This window comes from Poecilia reticulata, chromosome 15 (assembly GCF_904066995.2).
Source record: "Poecilia reticulata chromosome 15, P_reticulata-male-v2, whole genome shotgun sequence".
NCBI classification, from domain to species: domain Eukaryota; kingdom Metazoa; phylum Chordata; class Actinopteri; order Cyprinodontiformes; family Poeciliidae; genus Poecilia; species Poecilia reticulata.
This window is the reverse complement of record NC_088844.1, coordinates 9933804-9954872: the sequence shown is the minus strand read 5'-3', so window position 1 is coordinate 9954872 and position 21069 is coordinate 9933804. Positions and strand designations below refer to the sequence as shown.

Below are 21069 nucleotides of genomic sequence, written 5' to 3'. Positions count from 1 at the left end.
AGCTTTGTCACATTTCGTCAAGTTGCAACCACAAACTTTGTTGGACGCCAATTTTATTTTATTTTTTGTGACACACTTTACAATTATGCACTGCTTTGTGTTGATCTACTGCAGAAAATCCACGTATAATGCAACTAAATGTTGCAGGTATGCTTTGGCAAAATGTGGGAAAAGTCCCAAGAGGTGTGAATTTGTTTTTTTTAGCAAGAAAACGCGTATAAAGTCGCTAACAAGGGAAGCATCAACATGTCTAACTGTGTGTTCACCCTCTGATTAATGCAGCCCTCCTGTTTCATTTGGTAAGTGATCACATATATAAGTGTTAAACCCCAACCCACCCCTGCCCTCCTTCCAAAACCTCATGCATACACACGCACACATTCTTACAGGCATGTATAGTGGTGACCTGCAGAGCATACTCCCCTGTCACGCCTCCATCAGTCTATATACGTCCCCTTCTGGTCTACTTTCCAGCATGTAGAGCTCCATTTAGATTTTAAGGAGTGTGTGTGTGTGTGTGTGTGTGTGTGTGTGTGTGTGTGTGTGTGTGTGTGTGTGTGTGTAAATGAGCGATGAGGTGTTTCTTGTCCTGTCTGTCCCCTTCTCTCTCACATCACAGGCACACAAACACGCATGCACCAGCCCCACACGCATTGCTGTCTCACTTGACGTCTCAGCAGCCGCACGCAAGCAAATAACAATCTGTCTCTGTGCCACGCCCCCCCCCCCGCAAGAAGAGAAAGCTGCAGAAACATGTCGACAAATTATTTTTTTTGTATTAAAGGATCTACAAACCTGAGGCTAGAGTGTGTTGGTGTTGTAACTTTATTTTTTGTCTGTGTTCATGGTATAAAAACCTTCCCTCGAAAACTCAGGTCGGGAACCGAAACTTGTTAACGTGACGTTAAATTAACAGAGTATTTTCTTTCGCTCTCATCTCCCTCTTTTCTGTTTTTTCCCCCCCTCGCTCTACCTTTCCTGGCTGTCCTCTTGCAGAGTGGAGCAGATTTGGAGTGCCACTGGTAGCTGTCCAGCACAAACGCCTGATCCAAAAAACAAAAACAAAAAATCTCCACAGGACCACTATTCCACATGAGACTGCCTCCTAACTCATCTTTTAATTTTTCATCTGAGAGAGTAATCATAATCTTCACTCAATGTGGAGGACTGCAAATGGATTAGGATGGTTTTTTTTTTTTTGTAAACTAGCAAACTGCACTACAGACATACACGTACAATACAAAATCAAGTAGAAAGACGACAAAGCACAGTTTTTTTTTTAACATTTGGTTTCATTTTGTTGGTTGTTTTCGTTGTGGATCGACAGAGACGTGGGAGCAGGCTTTGGGACTTTATGGTGCCTTGCAGAGACCCGAGAGAAGAAGAGGGGACCTCACAACTTCACCGGCGGCCCGCCATTACAGAAAACCAGCCGCTCACACGTCTGTATGAGACCGAGGACGCTTCAGTGGTGTTTTTGTGGCATTATTTGTTTTCGACGCGTTTTTATCTCTTCTGACTGGGAGCTTATCGACCACACAACTCCGCAATCACCACATTTACCACTACGCCGTACGGGAAAGTTGTGTGCACTTACTCCAATGTTGCTGTCATGAAACTCCCAACAACATCCGAAGACTTCGGGGTAAAAGTCCTCAAACTGGTCCCGACAGCGGATCACCTGAGGGTTCACACGAAAGCACGAGAGGGAGAGAGAGTGTGTGTGTGTGTGTGTGTGCGCGCGCTGCCGTCTTGGTTTGAGCTGTGGCTCTTGAAACGGGCGGGAATGCTTCTCCACACGTGAACTCCAGTGTGACTCTTCTTGCACGTCTCTGCTCACTGTCTCCACTCTCGCCTGCTAAAAGATGCAACAATTGATCATTTCCCTCCTCCTACTTCTCTTTGCTTCCTGTCTTCTCCGGTAACAGTCTGCAGTGCGTTGGTAAACCAGAATCATAAGCTTTAGAGCCTGCTCTTCTTTAAAGGAATAGAGATAGAGATTATATATAAAATACATAAAGATATAAATATATATTTAGATTTTTTTTGTTGCTTTGGTTGCATTTCCTACCCTGGTATTCATTGTTGCCTAATATGTTTTTGATCATTTCTGTGTGTGTGTGTGTGTGTTTAAGCTTAGATATATCAATAGAAGAACAGAAACATTAAGATTAGGCATGCACAGGTGTTGCTCCAACACAGAAGCCTTCCAATGACAGGATTTGGAGATGAAGACATTCCAGTTTCACCTTCTTCCTCTTTGCCTTTTTATCCAGAACTCATGGGCAAATACACAGACATACACACACACACACAAAATCCTGCTCATGCTACAACTTGCCTTTCTCTCCATCTCTTAACTTCTCTGGAGGATTTAAAAAAACAGCCTTTTTGTTTTACCTTGTCAGTTTTTTTTATTTATTTAAATTTTTCTGTGATGTTTTTTCTTTTCTTTTGAGGGGATTAAATGAGTTGTGATTCTGTTGCTCATGGATCAATGAAACCTAAAGAGAAACATAAAACGTAACGGGAGAAGGCAAAGAGTTTTTCTTTTTGGGTGTGTTAGTGACGTAAAGGAGCCTGTATGGACTAGGGAGTCATATATTTTTATTAAAGCTAACTTGGACGGATGTGTTCCAGAACCAAAATTGAAGTAATGCATCTTGGTTTCAGTTTTTCTTTAAAAAAAAAATCTGCGCACAACAAATGCACTCAGCTAATTTCTCTGAACAGATGCAAAAGCTTCAAAGAAGTACATTTCTCAATTTAAAAGCAAATGGTTCTTTTTACAGCGGCAGTATTCGGACCGGACCGGGCTGGTTAATGCAACTGTGGTACTCTTTACTCTCGGTGCCATATGACAAACAGGTACTTGAATAATTTAGTTTTTTTGCAGTTGTTTGCAATGATTACTTTGTTTGGACCAGGAGGAGCTTGATTTATTGTGGTGGGACGCAACAGACGGGAGGGGATAATGTGGGCATGTTCACTGTGTGGGAACACAATTCTGACGAGGAAATGTGTGAAAAGTTAAAGCGGAAGAATCTTTAGGGAATCAAGGCGACGGTTTTGATCAAACCAAATTATATTCGATTTACGTCAGCAATTTGTAATTCACTGGCTGTGTAGACTCCAGTTGATAATCATAATCTATTCCTAGTTTTTAACATTGTGTAAACACCTTCCATGTTGAACAGTCTAAAGGTTTCTACATCAGACACTGGGCTCTGAGGAATTAAAAATCTGAATGGAGGGAGAGACGGGGTTTTTTTTTCTACTGCGGCTTCATATTCGCTTTGCTTCCTTTTTAAAAAAAAAAATTATTATTTAAACTGTTTAATCATTCTAGTTGTTGAAAGTATGAGAACTGTCACGGGAGCCGGCGGCGTTTCTGGATATCAAGTGATGTCCGGATTATTTTTCACTGATTTGTTGCTACTATTTGTGTGAAGAGAGTTAAGCCACGGTTTTAGGAAATCGTGGTTCATCAAATGCTGCAAATGGGAGTCAAGAGATGTGAACACAGGAGTAAACTATTACGAGGCTTTTAGGAGAAAAATGACTGCTTATGTGTTTGTTCTGCCCGCTATGTTCATTTATAGTTAACATCTGTATAGCCACAATGGTAACTTCCAGATTACCCGTTTTCTTTTATTTATTCCAAGTGTTTTAGTTCACATTATGGCTTTTACTTTAAGGCTGATTTGAAGAAACTTTGACCTTTGAGATGATTAAAGAAGGGCCAGTTTGAGTTTTTTGCCACGCCTTTTTTTTGTTGTTTTTTTTTCCTGTACTGATTTATTGCTGTTAAGTTTACAAACTGTACAGTGAACATAAACACCAATAAAAGATGGATTTATGTTAAAACTGCTGTTTGTGATGTGATGTCTTAGCAGGATCTTCCTGTGGTTAGTTATTGCATATTGTATTCAAACAGCAATTTACCTGAAGAGGTATGCATCGGTTGACGTTAGCAAACAGATTTTTTGCAATTGTGCACCGATTGCACGTTTTGACCCTGAGGTTTGGTGCATTGCGCATGCTCGCTAGAATAATATACCGATGACATTGTTGTTGTTGGAGTGAAAATAACTGCTCAGCAAGAGACTACAATTTCATGTTGGAAACTGAAGCTGATCTGGAGATCTTGGGTATTGCACATTACTAGTAAGTCATCAGCGTAACGCCTGAAGCTAATATAAATGAACTGGAAAAGACTTGAGAATAAACATCCACATTTCTTTAGACATGAAATAACTTTCATGATCTCAGTTTAGAGTGAAAATCAGCTACAGTGTATACTAATGAAACCAGATGTTTACACTGGTTTAAAAGTTAGATAATAGTTTTTTTATGTTTGTCTGTGTGAATTGGGGGCACATTAATAGGGTGTCCTTCGACAGGGACAACTTTTTTTTTTATTATCTAAACTATCAATTATACAAAAAATATTTTGGGAATCAGGCACATTTGACTGTATATTTCTCTCCAATACTTGGTATTAAAAACTTACTTTTGCATCTTCCGAAAGATGAATCGGCTCAAAACGGAGCCGATTCATCAAGATACGTATAAAGTAACAATGTAGACAGAGGTTGCAAGAGTTGGGCCAGGACAAGACAGTGGGGGCAACATGTTAGGAACAAAACATAAAACTCATAAACGCCATCAAGTCTCACAGGAAAGTTGGTTCTGGGTGATTAGTTATTGTTTCTTTGCCTTCCAGAGTTGAGAATAAGTTCACAATCATTCAAAATTTATGAGAGCTGGCAGCAGGTGAAGGCATTTCTGTCCGCTTTGTTTTGAAGAAAATTTTATCTGGCTGTCGAACATGAACATCACGAACATTTTAGTGTAATACGTTTTCAAATTGCTGACGATGCTCAACATACAAGCTGGGTGTCCTTCATGCAGCACACCCAGCCCACTCTGCACCAAGATAAGAAAAGCTAATCTGTAACCAGTCCAATGAGCTCTCCGGTTTCCACGGTGTTCCCCCACATTCCACAGGTGGCACTGAGGCAGTCTGAGCTCCATCTGCCGCTCTTACCTTCCTACCTTTCCACAGCGTCCTCGCACTTATAGTTTCAAAGTTGTTTTTTTTTTTTAAATTCTTCTTCAATTAACAGAAATACCTAGATGAGTTTAAAAAAGAACAGCGGTCAAATGGAGCTGGAGGAAACCATCAGAAACCCGGGTTTTAAGGACGTGGACGACGGCGGGTCGGCGGCGGACACCTCCAGCTCGGGCACCGGGGAGCGGCGCGACTCCACCGCGGTGAAGCTGGACGCGGCTGCGGAAGAGTACACGCAGCTCAAACCGTACGCCGGCATGCCCAAGGAGGTGCTGCTGCTGCACTCCTCCCGGGCTCGGTACCGGGTGCCCAGAGAGATCCTGTTCTGGCTGATAGTGTGCTGCACCCTGGCGCTGGTGGCGGTCACCATCACCATCATCGCGTTGTCCCCGCCGTGCCTGAGCTGGTGGCACATCACCCCGGTCTACCAGGTCTACCCCCGGTCCTTCAGGGACTCTGACGGGGATGGAGTCGGAGACCTTAAAGGTCGGGTGTGGTTGTTTTTATTATTATTATTATTATTATTATTATTATTATTATTGATAAAAGAAAAGACATGATTTACAATTTTTTAAAAATATATAAAGTAGTACTCCTAGACTCTTATACACCCAAACATAATCTCGTGCCACAAAAAAGTCACATCATTTACAAACGGAGACGATCTCCGTGCAAATGAATCAGAAGGATATAAAGATAATAATAATTTTAAAAAAAAGCTTTATTTGGAGTTCTCACGCTATCCGTATAGTGAGACACGATGGTGGCAACATCATGCTGTGGGAATAGCTTTCTTCGACATGATGCAGCGAGTTAAGGTGATTCTGGAGTTTAGAGGAACTACAGCTCACCTCGAGGCACTTTGCAAAAAACAAAAAAAAACAACAACTTTTAATTCAATCATACATACTTTTCAAATAATCCCAGTACTGTAAGCTCGGTTAATTATCTAAAGTAGTTTAAAAAGTACTTTAAGGAAACCCATCAGACTGTATGGGGTTGCAGCGAGCGCGTAGCAACAACAGAAAATCGCCGGCGTTGTGTTATTGGCTTTACAGAAATCCCTCATATCGAGCATGTGTTTAGTGATAACAGGAAGAAACCTCCAGCAGAACCAGAGCCTGGCTCAGTATGACTGACTGGGGTTTGAGAAGAATAAAAGCTAAAAGCGTAACACTACTATTCTGAACTTCCAGAAGGTTTTAACTTTTCATAAAAAAAGAGATTGTTTTGTGTTTATGAAATTCTTACTTAACGATTATAATCAGATTGATTTCAGACCGAAACATTGTTTTTATTTGTTTATAACTACATCGAGAATGCTGTGTAACAGAGCAGTAAAATGCTGCTCTGTTACACAATCATTTTAGGCAACCATTTACTTTAATCAACAATAATTCAAGTGTGCTGCATCTGTCAAGGCCAGCTCAGAAACTATTTACTCTTTGCAATTACATAAAACTACCATTAAGAGGAATTCAATGACATGTGTAGCTTGTAATCTGAGTGCTTCTGTGTCGGCCCATGCAGGAATTAAGGAGAAGCTGGACCACTTCCTGGACCTGAACATCAAGGCGGTGTGGATCAGTCCTTTCTACCGCTCTCCAATGAAAGACTTCGGCTATGATGTGGAGGACTTCATGGACGTCGACCCGCTCTTCGGAAACATGCAGGACTTTGAAGAACTTTTGGCTGAAATGCACAACAAGGGTGTGTTTTTGTTTTTGTTGTTGTCTTTTTTTCCAGAGACGTGGAAGTGGGATTCTCTGGTTTAGTGTCAGATGATGATGATGACCTGATTATAGTGTCTTCCCTCCCACCTCTCCTCCTCAGGTCTGAAGCTGATTATGGACTTCATTCCCAACCACACCAGTGACCGCCACCGCTGGTTCAACCTGAGTCGGACCAAAGATCCTCACTACAAGGACTATTACGTCTGGACAGACTGTGACCCAGCTTCCCCGAAACCTAATAACTGGGTTTGTGTCTGTGCTGCCGTTTCGCACGACGTTGTGTAAAATTTCTGATTTTTTTCCCCAGTGTTGATCACGACTTTCACTTGTCACGCAGGTGAGCATCTTTGGAAACTCCTCGTGGACTTATGATGAGGTCAGAGGGCAGTGCTACCTGCACCAGTTCCTCAAGGAGCAGCCAGACCTGAACCTGAGGAACCCCTATGTCGTTCAAGAGATCATCGTAAGATACTGATTCTTAAGAAGACTTTACTATGTAATAATTTTGTTGCATCACTTACTTAACTCACCTAATGAAGGTAAAAAGAAAAAGCCTAAAATTCATAATAAAATGAGTGTTTTAATCCTTCCCCTTCAGGATCTCATCAGTTTCTGGCTGGAGAAGGGGGTGGACGGCTTCCGGATGGACGCGGTCAAACACATGCTGGAAGCAGCACATCTGAGAGACGAGCCGCAGGTGGATCCGGACATGCCGCCGGTGAGCATTCCCTCCGTTAATTGTATACGGGTGTTCAAACGTTCTCAAGGCGCTTCGGACCTCGCCACATGTGATCACGTTACAAGCACAAGCCCCAGTGAGTTTCATTGGGATTTTATGTCCTTAGACCGACACAAAACGTACGGATGTGTCAATACTTTGCTGAGACTACAAGGTCATGCCACCTTTTGTGTCCAGATGGCCAAAAAAGTTGTTGGCTTTATCAGTCCAGAGCCCTTTTGTCCATATGTTTGCTGTGTAGAGATAAACTTCAAACTGGACTTTTAATGGGTTGTGTTATAATAGTAGGTTTTTTTGTTTTGTTTCACCACTTATATGCTAAAATTATGGCGTACGCAACTTCTAGTTGAGCTCAGCAGCCTCTCTGAAAAATAGGTGGGCGGCCATGTCTTGGTATATAAAATACAAATGAAATATACAGAAGTTTGTGGTTTAATGTGACAAAATGTGGAAGAAATTTAAGCACGACAACATGCAATCCAAACTCGCATCAAATGAATTGGTTCTGTCAAGAAGTAGCAGACCGAACGCTGTCCACCTTTTCACAAGCGAACGACGGCACGAAGCATAAAAACGGTTTCATTCTTTTCCCGTGATGATACATTCTCACAAATCCTCAGCTTTTTTTTTTTTTTCTTTCTCGCTCGTCGTGTTAAATTTTAATTGCCGCTGTAACTCCCACCGCTCAAAGTTCAGCTCAGTTAACAATCCCCGCTTTAACCTTCCGTTATATAATCCCGATTTTATTTCATTGACTCATAAAGTGGCGTGTCAGAGTCCAGATTAGAATAATGAGATGCATGAAAGCAGCGGCGTGGGCAGAAACACCTCGGCCGACCGGAGCCGGCGGAACAGCCCGTAACAGCTGAGTGGGATGTTTCTCGCTGTACGCTGTACGCCGTGTGCCATTTATTATTTATCGCTGGCTTAAATGTCAGGTTCATCCTGCGCTTTTCTTAAGAAAACACTGTAATTGCAATTCAAAGACTTAATGACACACTCTGACATAAGTAAAGAAAACCTTGCGGAGGCAGTTTTCTTTCCACCCCTCCTCCCCGACAGAAAAGATTAGTAGAAAAGAAGCATATTTTAGAAGATTAGCAAGTCACTGGGATTTACTGACCACTGTGGACTAATGCTGTAATGCTGGGACTGACTCAGACTTTGATTTTAGATCACACTTACAGAGTTTTACATCTGTAGACTATCAAACAAAAGTAATTTATGGTCTGTTGTAAAATTGGAAATGCAGCTATAAACCTATCTGTGGCTTTTTATAACTGCTTTAAATGTTTATGGCTGGTAATAATAACTACAAAAACACCACCGTGTTTGTGAGTTAGTGGTTGGCATAATGGCTCGTTTGTTCGGTGACGATGTAAGCCGAGTGGTTTGGAGTTACCCACGCAACCCGGCGCATCAGCTGTGAGTCACTGGCCTTTAAACGGAAATTGAGGAGCGAAGCAGGTTGATTCAGTTAAACATGTAACGCTGGGTCTTGGAACCGGCTGAAATAGAAGTAAGACACATTAGCCATTAACAAAAAGTGAGCTTCTTTCTTGCAGTTGTTCTAAAAAAACAAAAAAAAGGTTCACCTGTAAAGCTAGAGGAAAACTTTCCCTCGGTTCTGCTTCAAAGTCGGAGTCTTGTATTTGTTTTCTACTTGCATTCCATCAGCCCAACCTGAAACCAGCCGGAGAGAGGAGTCTGATTTAGAGACAAGCCCTCCCTAATTTCCAGTAGTCAGACAAAAATATCTGGAAAATCCAACCTGGAAAACAGAATCCTTTCTGCAAGTGCAAAGCTTTTTAACTCTACCGTCTCGTTTAAAAATTTTCTGTAATGTTTTTGCACTTCAGGAATTAGTAACTACTGAGTGGGACTTGTATCATGACTACACCACCAGCCAGGTGGGCTTGCACGACATGCTGAGAGAGTTCAGAGCAGTGATGGACGATTACAGCCGAGAACCTGGCAGATACAGGTAGGAATACATGCTGTTTTATTAAAAAGCTGCGCATTGAAGTAGAAGCACATTTTGATAAATTCCCTCATCATTAAGGTTAGTTTATTTCAGTAATTTCATTCAAAAAGGGAAGCTTATTTTAGACATTCATCACAAACAGAGGCTGGAGCATAATAATTTGTAAGAAAATATTTGTGGTAGTTTTATGTAAGATTCTTTTTCTAAGAAAAATAATGTTGTTTTCTCATCAGCTGCAAACCATGAACATTACAATGAACAGAAAACACAAACTACAGTGATTCATTGTGTAATGAATCACTATAGGATTTCACTTTTAAAATCACTGAAATAAATTAACTTTCTGATTGTATCTTAAAGTTCTGAGTTGTTCTATAAATACAGTATTCCCCGATGGCTGGATCTTATCAGAAGTACACACTAGGCCGATAAACTAGATCGTAAGATCATTTCTGGTTTCTTTATAGCTGCCTAAAGTATAAAAGATGGTCAACATAAAAAACAACGCACTATGGGTGGAGTTATGCGCATATTTTCAGCAGGTTTAAGACTGAAGGCATATTTACTTAATGATTTCACTTTTTTATATCAGAACAGTTTGGTAAGAAATGGCAGCTTAGTTTGTGTATCATCTCACACATAACCTGGGTTTTTATTGTTCTGCAGGTTCATGGTGACAGAATCCTATGACTATGAAGAGGTAGATAAGACCATGATGTACTACGGAACGCCGCTAGTAAAAGAAAGCGACTTCCCCTTCAACTTTTACCTGCTGGACCTGCCTCAGAACACCAGCGGCTGGTGGGCTAAACATCTGGTTGACCTCTGGATGTCCAACATGCCCAGCGGAAAATGGCCCAACTGGGTGGTAAATATTCACTTAATTCTTCTGGAAGGAAAACAAAAACAAAAAACAAATGATGCCCTTTCAAGTGTGTCGCAACTTATTCAACATTGTACAAATAGATATAAAAAAGATAAGATCCAGATTCTCTTCTGATAAGAAGAAAAAGCCGCGTGTTCATGATAACAAAGATGATGTTGCGTTTTTAGCATTTATGATCATGAACAGCAAAGTCCTTATCAATGCTGCAGTTGGTTTGGATAAGGATCATCTATTTTCTCACCCGGGTATTCAAATGAGATTTCTTAATACTTGTACACGTTGAGTGAACCGAGTGCAGATATATAGCATTCTAAAAGACATGTCAAGTTTATTTGTATCGCACATTTCAGCAACAAAGCAGTTCAAAGTGCTTTATACCATAAAAACATAATACAGTAACCGATTATGAAGCAAGCAATAAGCCTCACATTTGGTCATATATGTTGATCCGTTTAATACTAATCAAAGGCAGCTATAAACAGGTGGGTTTTTGTTTTATGACTTAAAGGAACTCAGTGTTTCGACAGTTTTCCAAGTTTTCTAGAAGTTCGCTCCAAATTGGTGGTGCGTGGAAACTGAAAGCGCCTTACATTAAGGCTGATTTCACACATTCACACTCACAAACATTCCCATGTTCATAGATTGATACACACATTCTTAGAAAACTCGGGGTAAAGTGCCTTGCTCAGAGGCACGTTAACATATGCTATGGGAGGAAGCTGGAACTGATGTTTCAAGCGCAGGATGACTGCTCTGCCCATGGAGGATCAGTTCTCCGCCATGAGTGCCACAGGGTCACGCTAGGAATCAGTATTAGCAGGTCAAATCTAAATAAATCTGCATAAATTTCAGTTTGGGGGCATCTATAATTTTTTTTTTGGTGCACAACTTTTAAGTTTCTCTCGAGGCTTTTTAACTTAAGATTTTTTTTTCCAAACTAAAACCTATCAGGTAAAGTCTTTTGCGATCCACTCAGCTCAGTCTCATTCGCCTCTCCACCTCTTACCTCCACTGCAACCAGGTCGGAAACCATGACAGGCCTAGAATCGGCTCCAGTGCCGGTCGGATGTATGTTCGTGCCATCAACCTGATGCTACTGACCCTCCCCGGCACACCGACGACTTACTACGGCGAAGAGATTGGCATGGAGAACATTAATATCACACAAAGCCAAGTGCAAGACCCTGCTGGGAAATACAACGTGGTGAGTAGAGTCCATACCCTGAACAAACACTAAAAACACGTGTACAAAGATATGACTTTAATTCATGGCATTACAAAAACAAAGGAACGGTTCAAGTAAAGTAGGCTTTACTGTTGGCTAGCTGTAGTTATTGTGTATAAGGTCAACTGGAGTATAATCATTTGCATTCTTTGACCTCAGAGTCTCAGTCGGGACCCCGAGCGATCTCCGATGCAGTGGAATAGTGAGAAAAACGCGGGTTTCAACACCCAAACCAACAAGACCTGGTTACCTGTGCATCCCAGTTACGAAACCGTCAACGTGGAGGTATGCGACATCTAACACAACACTGAGAAAACCCCTGGTAAAAGATAATTCTCATATCCGTCTCACTGGTTTTTCTTTCATCCATTCTTTCTCCTCAGGTCCAGAAGGAAGACGAAGGCTCCGTTCTCTCTCAGTATCGCTTCTTGAACGGCCTGCGGCAGTCGGAGCTCCCTTTTCTGCGCGGTTGGTTCTGCTACGTCCTCTCCGACACCAACGTCTTCTCTTACCTCAGAGAGCTCGATGGGCACAAAGAAGCGTACCTCATGGTGATTAACTTCGGCAGAGGATCCAGCACAACGGATCTCTCTGCTGTTAAGGAGCTGCCCAACGAGCTCCGAGTGCTGATGAGCACCAACACAGCCAACAACCAGAAAGTATTCCAGAAATCCCGCATCCAGACAGAGGCGGGAGAGGGTTTAGTCATTCGGTACTCCACCTACACTCGGTTCCATCCCAGCCATCCTGCACAGTGCTACGTCTCTGAGAAGGCCTGCTATTTGGAGACTGTTGGCATTCTTTACAAATGCTAACGCAATTTAGCATTTACGAAAACTGTACGCTCTCGTAAATCGATTTACAGAGGTTGTCCTGAGGTGTCTTGATTCAGAGGGGATAATGGAATACAATAAAGCAAACGGTTGTCGATGAATTCGCTGGACGTGATTTCTTTCTTTTTCACATGCAGAGTGGAAGACTTGGTCGTCATGGTGATGCAAATACAGCTCTGCTTTCCTTACTGCCTCTTCAGAGCTGAGCTATCTCTTCCTCTTGCGTCGAGGTTGTGGAGGGTCCAGGTTCAGCTCCGTGAATAGAAACGCAAGCTTAAAAGCCTCCTGCGTCAGGCAGAAAACACACTTTCTTTGTAAATTTAATGGAAAGTAAAAGTTTAGCCAAATTATGACCAATATGCAGTATTATCTATGCCTGCTGAACTTCAACACATTGGTGTGGTACATTAAAAAAATATGGAAAAATCTCTTAATTTCCATGATTCTGAACCAGTTATTCCACAGCTACGGATTTGTAAAGCTTTTCAGCATGAATGTAATTACAACACCTGTTAGTTTGTTCAATTTTAAAACACATATATTCAAAATATTGCCCTTTAAAAGCTTCCCTAAATCGTACGGTGCAGATCAGAAGTTGATCTACACCATTATTTGCATGAATTAAGTAACCTAGCAGTAATTTGTAACTTCTAATAACACATTTCAGTCGTTCTTTTCCAGGGTAGAAAGATCAAAGGACTTCAATGGTCTTTAAAGTTTGTTTTTTTCCCCTTTTTTTTAATGTCGATTTTCTCAAAGAAGCAATAATTTCCTCAATCTGGCTTTGGCGGCATTGGTAGAGCTCGTTTAAATTGGTTGGTTTCCTGCCACAAACCCATGATGCTGTGATGCTATCATAAAGTCAAACACACTCCTTCAAGTATGACTGCCATCATGGACAAGCCGAATGCCTTCAGGAAAAAGGTTTTACGGCAAAGGTCGAGCTATTGTGCTACAAAGACAACAACGGTGTTTGGAGGAGGCGAGGCTTTCAAACCCAACATCACTGCATTAACTTGTCTCAACCAGGTGCTGGTGAATTGCTCAAACTGGATGAAATAACCCAGAACACACATCAGAACTGGTTTTGGGCTGGACAGTGGAGGCTTACATTAGGTTTGTTGACAGGCTTCAATCTTAACCCAACTGAAAATGCATTCAATAATTGGTGAGTGTCAGGAAACCAATCACAAGTTGAAAGATTAGATAAAACATCCAACCAGAGCTGTCACAGGAGCTTGTTTCTAGATATCAGGAAGTATGGTTTCTGTACTTAACCTGCCTGCTCCTCTCTCTTTCTGACTCACCTCTTCCAGCATCTGAACAAAGTCTTCAGGCCCAAGATGGTTTGCTCCTGGTTGAACGTTCAGAACTATGCTTGGTGCCGATTCACAATCTGAAGGAAAGAAAGCAAAAGGCAAGATAAAAGAAAACGGTCTATTTTTAGAAATCCCCTTCATCTCACTGCGAACCCAGTATCTCTACGTCTAACTGCCCCACTCCATGTTATCCACCTTCCTCCTTTCTGTGGCACGGACTGATTCACAAGTACGGTCTTGACCTTGACAGCTCCCCCATCTGCGGAGTCTAATCTCTTGCTCTGATACGCTATCTCTTTACCATGCTAATGGGCCTTCCCACCCGCCTCGGTGCGCCTGTGCCATCAGCACTTTATCAAAGACTCAGGAGAACAGAGAGACAGATTAGGGAGACATCTCCCCACAAGCACAGGCACAGAAGCTGCCCGGTGTGTGCGTGAACAACGGGGGTGCGAAATGGTGGAGGAGAGAGATAATATGTGCATTTGAAGCTGGAGGAGACGAGGCAAAGATAGAGAGAGAGTGGTGTAAATAAGGAGTACCACCGACGTCTTGAAGGAAGATTATAAGTGAGAGGGAGAAAGAGCCTGTCTGGGGAAAAAAAAAAAAAAAGAGAGCAATTAGCTGACACATGCACAGGTTTTACCACAAGGTGACCAATGCTACATGGTGGAAAGACATCCCCCAGACACCCGTACATCTATTAGCGCTGCCTCTGCTGACCTTCACACTGACACTACTATTGGGGGATGACCCAGAGCCATAAAAACGCCATCGAAGAGGAAATGACTCCTAAAAGAATAAGGAAAATCTCCATGGGATTTAAATTACACCGACGACCTCGTCCAACGAAAAGAAGCATTAAAACATCAACGGGAGAGGTTCTCTGAAAACAACCTCACCAGTGTGCTTCAAGGGAGAAGATTCACAGCAAGAAAAGCACTCTGATATAAATATGAATAAAGTATACCATCAAACAAAACAAATGGCTGTCACTTTACATGTCAGCGGCTGTAGCGCTCCGATTATAGAAAATTATTAAAACGGAGACCGTCTGTAAGTACCTGCATTTTGCTCCCTGTTTAAGTGCATATGAATGGCTTTCTTTGTATATTTGGCATATTTGAGGACACCTTCCAGAGGAATCCTGGGATCACCGCTGTAGGCTGTCAGTAGCATAGATGGGTAGCGCTGTTTCACACAGAAAGAATGGGAAAAAAAAACAAAAATTAAGAATATCTAAGAGTTGAAAGAAAATGGATTTTCAAATCATAAATTTAAGGTTTGAAATTATCTGTACCGAAAATGACAGATGAACATATATTTAAGAACAAATGTATGAAGTGAATTCTACATGTTTTTTTTTTGTTACATTGCGCCGTGTAACAAAATGAACAACACAGAAGTTGGTTTAAGAGAGTGAAACGTTAGAGGAAGCAGCTTCTTCATACCTGCGGAGTGATGTTGTGAAGGGGACAGTATGAAGCGATGATGTGTCTGTGATTCAGGTTTCCCACTGCGTCGCCCCACTCATCTCTGTCCTCCACAGTCAGCGGCAGAGCAGCTTTCTCCATGGTTCCCAACACATCGAGAAAAGGAGCCTGCACAGAGATATAGGGATGCCTTCAGGTCAAGACACAAATTCACTCATTTTTTTCTTGTAGTTTTTTTTTTGTTAAGTTCATTTGTATTTCGTTTAAGTACAAAAGAGTTACTATTTGTTCCACAAATCACAAAACAGAAAGATATAGAAGTTTTAATTCAGCAGGATGATACAGGACTACCTTACTGATTTAAATAGACCAGTTTAGTCTATTTAGATCAGCTCTATTATAGAATCTGTAACATTTTGTAAAATTTAACCTGAACTGTGATCATAAATACAAATTCTATATGTTTCTAAATACCCCAAAGGTGAAAGATCTTCTATAGATCGATGTAAAAAAGTTTTTAGTTTTTCTGAATTTCTGCACAGTTTAGATACTTAATGATAATAATATTTTATATTAATAACAATATGTAAAATATTTTAACCCTAAATATGGATGAAACCTAGCCCTCACTAGAGACAACCTCTGAGATGAAAACACAGACCCTGACACGTTTAACATCTCACCTGCAGCGTCACAGCACGCATAGTGTTTGGCTTCCAGTTGCACAGCGCCGCCACTGGTACGGCTCCAGCACTGCAGGCTGTGAGGGCCGTGAGTGAAGCAGAGGAGACTCCCGAAGAGAAAAGCTTCTGGAGACAGGCCTGGAGGTCCTCCACTCCCCTCCGCTTCCCTTCCACCCGGGCTTGTCTGTGCCAAGAGAGGCCACGCTCCCCCCCGCCTCTAGAAAAGAGACGATCCCCAGAAAATTCTTCTCTGGACATTCAAAGTATCTTCCAGTGCAGCATTAAGTGTTCTCCATAAAATCATAAATTACTTGAAAATGTTCACAAAAACAACAATATTATCGTTTATTTCAAAAATGACTGGTCAATTTATTGTCCAGCAACATTTGTTACTGTGACAAAGCCCAAACATTTAAAAGTTTAATGTCTTTAATGGTAATAATTTTAGTACATTTTCTTCCAGCAACATTTTGTTCCCAGCTTGACTCTGTAGAGTCCATAACATGTATAGAAGATGATGCTACTTTTTAAAAGTTGTTGAACATTCCAAGTATGTAAAATGTATTTTAAGTTTACCTCAGATTTCTCAAGGATATAAAAGGTACTTTTTACAACATTTAGTAAGCCTATAGCAAATAATCTATAAAAATGTAATACGTTTTTTTGTTTGTTTTATTTTTAAATCACAAGAAGGATGACGACTTACCTAATATGACAGTAGGCCAGCGCCCAGCCTTGCTCCAACAGAAAACGCCTCACTGGGCAGAACTCCATACTGAGGTTTCTACCATAAGCTCCGTATACATGTACAAGCAAAGGTGCCTGACTCAGATCCTCCACAGATACGGCATGGAGGAGCGTCACTGGCACTAAAGTGCCATCCTGATGAAAGAACCAAACAGCAGTGGGTGTTTTCGCTGGTCAAGGTGCGACAAGAGCAGAAACATCTCTCTGCTTGCAACAGTTTACTCTGTGAGTTTGTTGTAAAGACGGTCTTACTTGGCTGCAGGCCTTCAAGCGTGTGGTGATGTACTTGTCGTGACTCTCAGAGTGGGCCTGAGTTCCTGAGTCTGACAACAGGAGTCCTTTCTCAGGATCCAGCGAGAATGGGACAGGTGGGTGGACGGGAGATGATAACAGGAACTCTAACACGTCTTGCCGGTCTGCCAAGCCCAGTTTCTTGGTTTCAATAGAGCAAGCCCAGGAGGGGAGCTTAAAAATGAAAGTAGAATTATAACATTACTGGAGTAAAAAAAAAACAAAAACATGAAATAATATAAGAATATGTAGAACATTTAGAAGAGTTTTCTTCCAAGTCACACCGACCTCTATAATGTATGTTTCTTTGGGATTGCGCAGTGACATCACGCTTAAAGCGAGTTCATTGGCTGGTGTCCTTAGAACCAACAAACAGTAGTCTCCAACTACGTCCATGTCTTTGATTGTAGTGTCAGGGTTAGGGACAAATAAAGACGCCCACGAAGCCATTGATGGCTCAGATGTGGGAGATTGCATCACCTAGTAAGCAGAAAGAAGACACACATTACGTGAAACAAGAATAACAGATATATACATGTTTGTTGCTTGAAATAACCTAGCACTTTAGGAGAAATCAAAGGTAGCTGCTGATAGCATCCAGTGTCTCGAAGGTATTCATACCCACATTTTAACCACCTTCAGTGTATTTTATTAGGATTTCGTGTGGCAAACACAAAGTAGAACAAAATAGAAAAATGGGAGGAAAATGACACATGGCTAGAAAGCATGACACTAAATTCCCCTGCTTCAGCCAACAGTGGTTAAAAGCACAAAACATTTGGAATACCTTAAATCAATTCATCATTTAAAATGTGTAACTATTAGACCTTAAGATAGTACAGATTATGGAAATTTTAGCTACACAAAATTTTCAAAAATGCCATGTGCTGACACTTTGGCACCTAAACCAGAACTACAGACCCAATATACATATTGATCTAAGAGGAACTAAAAGCCCAAAATGAGGAATCAGCTGTAATAATTAGGCTTTAGAGTCCATTCAACAGACAAAGGTATATATATATATATATATATATATATATATATATATATATATATTTTTTTTTAAGTCTTACATAAATTTGCATCACTGTAAATATTCAGTTTTTTCTCTTAGATTCATTTTGATAAGTTGCTGTTGAAACTCTACCTGGTACTCCTGTCCTGGCCCAGTATTAGCCAGTATAATGAGCGATCCTTTCCAGTGCTCCACATGATAGAGGAGGTCCAGCTGACGAGGCTGAATCACAAAAGGCTCTAAACGGGACTTTGTCACATCAATCAGCATCACCTCTGAACTTGTTCTACTGTTGCAGTTAATGGTGAGGATCTGTCGGTCTCTGGACAGGGCGACCTCCACAAACACACTGCGGGGAAGAAGGTACAGTTTAGGTTACTTGGTTGATTATTTCACAGAAGAAAGACGCTACACTAACACGTACTCAGGCTGAGTTTCCTCGTACACGGACGTTACTTTGCCGCTGCCTTCGGAGGCGAGGTCCAGGCGAAACACTGAGCTGGAGCTCAGGCCTTCCAGAGTTGTGTAAAACAGGACATCATCCGTCGCCCACTCTTTACAGATGTACGTAAACATAAAAGTCAAGATCAATGCAAACTGCATCTCTACATCTACTCATTTTAGGTTTTCTGTGCTTGAAATTATCTGATTGGTAACTTGTTCTGTCCTTTAAATCTGACGTTAAGTTTACAAGTTACATGTTACAGATTCCACCAGTTTCTAAAACAGAAGTAAAAAGATAAAGGCAAAATGGTAAAATAGGACAGATGAATTAAAAACAGAAAACGATTCCAATTCTTGGCTATAAAAAGGATGTATTTATTTTTTACTCCAACTACATATTACGTATACTTTGTTTTAACTCTGTAATCTTCGGCACGGCTGAATTATTCTAAAACATTTTCGAATATTTACCAAAGCTGAAGACGCTCTGTAGCTCCAGAAGGATGTAGTGGGGGGGCAAAATGGAAATATTTCTCTCTCCAAGTCTCACAACAACACACCTTGATTATCACAGTAAAAAAATATGAAATAATTACAGTGTGGCAGTGAACATTCTGGAATAAGTCACACCTCCATGTTTAATTTACTTCAGCTCTTCTGTGTGACAACATTTCAGAGTGGCAGCGAGATGCTTTTCATGTGGAGACAGACGAATTCTCTGAATTGTCCACTGAACCTTCCCTTCACTCTTAGCTCTCGTCCTCCTTTCTGCCCTCGATGCATGTTCCAGATTTAACACCTGCTCAGGCTCTGCAGTACCTAAAAATATGGAGGACGGGGAAGAATAAATGTCTATGTAAATGTAATTTCTATGCCAATGAAAATATATGTTCATTCATTGCTTACGATCTCTTTTGTCTGTTCTGTAGATGCCGTCAGCTTTGATGAAGTACACATGGTGACATCCGCACACCTGGAACGGAACAAACCACAGGAAGTTGAAAGAGTAAAAAGGAGTTTTATTCATTTATAAAGTTATTGACATCCAGATTAGGCGACTTGAGAAAGGCGGAGTACCCAGAGAGAAACTCCATGCAGAAACAGTTTAATCACCCAAACACTACAACGTAAACCACAACAACATGATTACAACCCTGAACCTTGTCTTACCACGGAGTAATCAGGTATACTGTGGAACCTGTGGTATGTTGCCTTCAGTTTCCTTACAAAATGCTTCTTTAATTGCTGGTATTTGTCAGGTCCAGAGCTCAGATGATCGGATGACAACCCAGAAGCTTCCTGAAGTAAGAATTCATACCAAACAAAAACACTTATCAATGATGGGAGCGACATTACACTATTAATAACCTAAAGGCACTCCTTGACTTAATTACATCTTCTTTTCATCGCAAAAGATACAGAGACACGTGAAACTCACTAAGTAAAATTCTTATTTTTTTCATTTATTTTAATGTTGCTGAATTTAAAAAAAGCACAACCAATAAGGACATATTTATTTCAACAAAACAATGTGAATGTGATCATCTATTAAAATGCATTAGGCTGGAGATGAGCAGCATGAAATCATGCTTTAATTCTTAGATACTTTAAAGTAGTCCTAAATCCTTGTGCCCTTTCTGATTTACATTACTGTAACAATAATAAACTTCAATACAATTTCTTTGGATTTCATGGGACAGACTCAGAGTAAAGCATCCTTCTTAAGCAGTCCACTGCATTCTAGTCTACGATGGTTCTTTGTGGAGATGGTTGAAGCGGTGTTAGTTTTCTATCGCACAAAGCATTGTGAATGTAGGCCAAAAAGTAAACAGTTTCTGGCTCCTGTTCCTGGTGAATTAAAGCCAGACCCAAAGCATGATGCAGCCACCACCAGATTTATTTTTTATGGAGATGTTCAGGGTCATGCTAGTTTTGCATGACAATTTTGACCAATACGTGGGTTCTGGTGAACTGCAAACAAGACAGGTTTCTTCTAGTTACTCTTCCATAAAAAACAGGATTGTAGCCTAGACAGCTAAACGTTGTCACGTTATAAATATATTATGACAACAGGTGAAAGCAAAATTTAAGCGTGAGAATTTTAGCAAAGGGCTGTAACCTCCAAAAGGGGCGTCACTTTCAGCCCCAAGCCATCTGTTGTTCGGTTTAGTACTCGTTTTAACAACTTGGTAAAGAAGTATCACTTTGAATAATGAATGACTTCAAACAACCGAATGATGGAGCACTCGGTAACTTTACACCAAGCGAACAGTGAACATGAACTTTAAAGTTCCCTGAACATTCTTACCGAAGTGCACCAACGCTGGACGGATAAGGACAACCATGCTTTCCGTTTAGAAACCATACGGTCCCAGAAACGAACACGAAAAACACAGAGTAGCGGAGCAGAGGAGCACAGCAGTGAACGTAAAACTCTCATATCCAACACGGAACTAATAATTAGCCATTGCAGTGTTTACGTTCAGTTAATTCGCTCACTATCACAGCCAGAGAGCTGCATTTGATATTCCAAGGCTGAAAAGAAAGGATATGCGCATTTAAAGCGTTAATTTTTACAATTATGTTATGAATTAACATTTGTTATAAGTTAGCGACAGAACGTTGTCAGACTAGAGCTGACATGGTGACGCAGCCAGAAA

At 41.0% G+C, this 21069-nt stretch overlaps 3 protein-coding genes across 8 annotated transcripts in view; 2 read left to right on the top strand and 1 right to left on the bottom strand.

Annotated features, from left to right (window-relative positions):
* Window positions 1-3867, top strand: part of ppm1ba (protein phosphatase, Mg2+/Mn2+ dependent, 1Ba) — a 17575-nt gene extending 13708 nt beyond the window's left edge. For 2 of the 3 annotated variants that reach the window (XM_008428726.3, XM_008428727.3), the window contains exon 6: window positions 997-3867. In XM_008428726.3, coding sequence (XP_008426948.1) covers window positions 997-1026 — 30 coding nt within the window. In that variant the 3' untranslated portion in view covers window positions 1027-3867. Of the gene's footprint in view, window positions 1-282; window positions 300-996 lie in introns of all 3 variants that reach the window. The other variant, XM_008428729.3, reaches the window with a different exon arrangement.
* Window positions 2685-21069, bottom strand: prepl (prolyl endopeptidase like). 4 transcript variants are annotated; one of them, XM_081616687.1, is made up of 18 exons: window positions 20718-21067; window positions 19580-19708; window positions 19316-19382; window positions 19057-19228; window positions 18881-18969; window positions 18390-18519; window positions 18098-18314; window positions 17236-17427; window positions 16909-17121; window positions 16616-16791; window positions 15910-16126; window positions 15245-15394; window positions 14858-14984; window positions 13782-13870; window positions 11423-12759; window positions 10300-10419; window positions 9142-9229; window positions 2685-9054 (listed from the first exon to the last, which is right to left on the bottom strand). In XM_081616687.1, exons 1-15 carry the CDS (start codon window positions 20847-20849, stop codon window positions 12682-12684), a joined length of 2178 nt encoding a protein of 725 aa, XP_081472813.1. In that variant the 5' UTR covers window positions 20850-21067; the 3' UTR covers window positions 2685-9054; window positions 9142-9229; window positions 10300-10419; window positions 11423-12681. The 4 variants fall into 4 exon arrangements, with proteins under 4 accessions (XP_081472813.1, XP_008426953.1, XP_081472814.1 ...); XM_008428731.3 differs by having other exon boundaries at window positions 10300-12759; XM_081616688.1 differs by having other exon boundaries at window positions 10300-11541.
* slc3a1 (solute carrier family 3 member 1) lies at window positions 5140-12575 on the top strand. Its single transcript, XM_008428732.3, has 10 exons — window positions 5140-5560; window positions 6605-6784; window positions 6908-7053; window positions 7145-7270; window positions 7406-7525; window positions 9406-9530; window positions 10197-10398; window positions 11438-11620; window positions 11801-11926; window positions 12025-12575. The coding sequence occupies exons 1-10, from the start codon at window positions 5140-5142 to the stop codon at window positions 12454-12456; spliced, it is 2061 nt and encodes a 686-aa protein (XP_008426954.1). The 3' UTR covers window positions 12457-12575.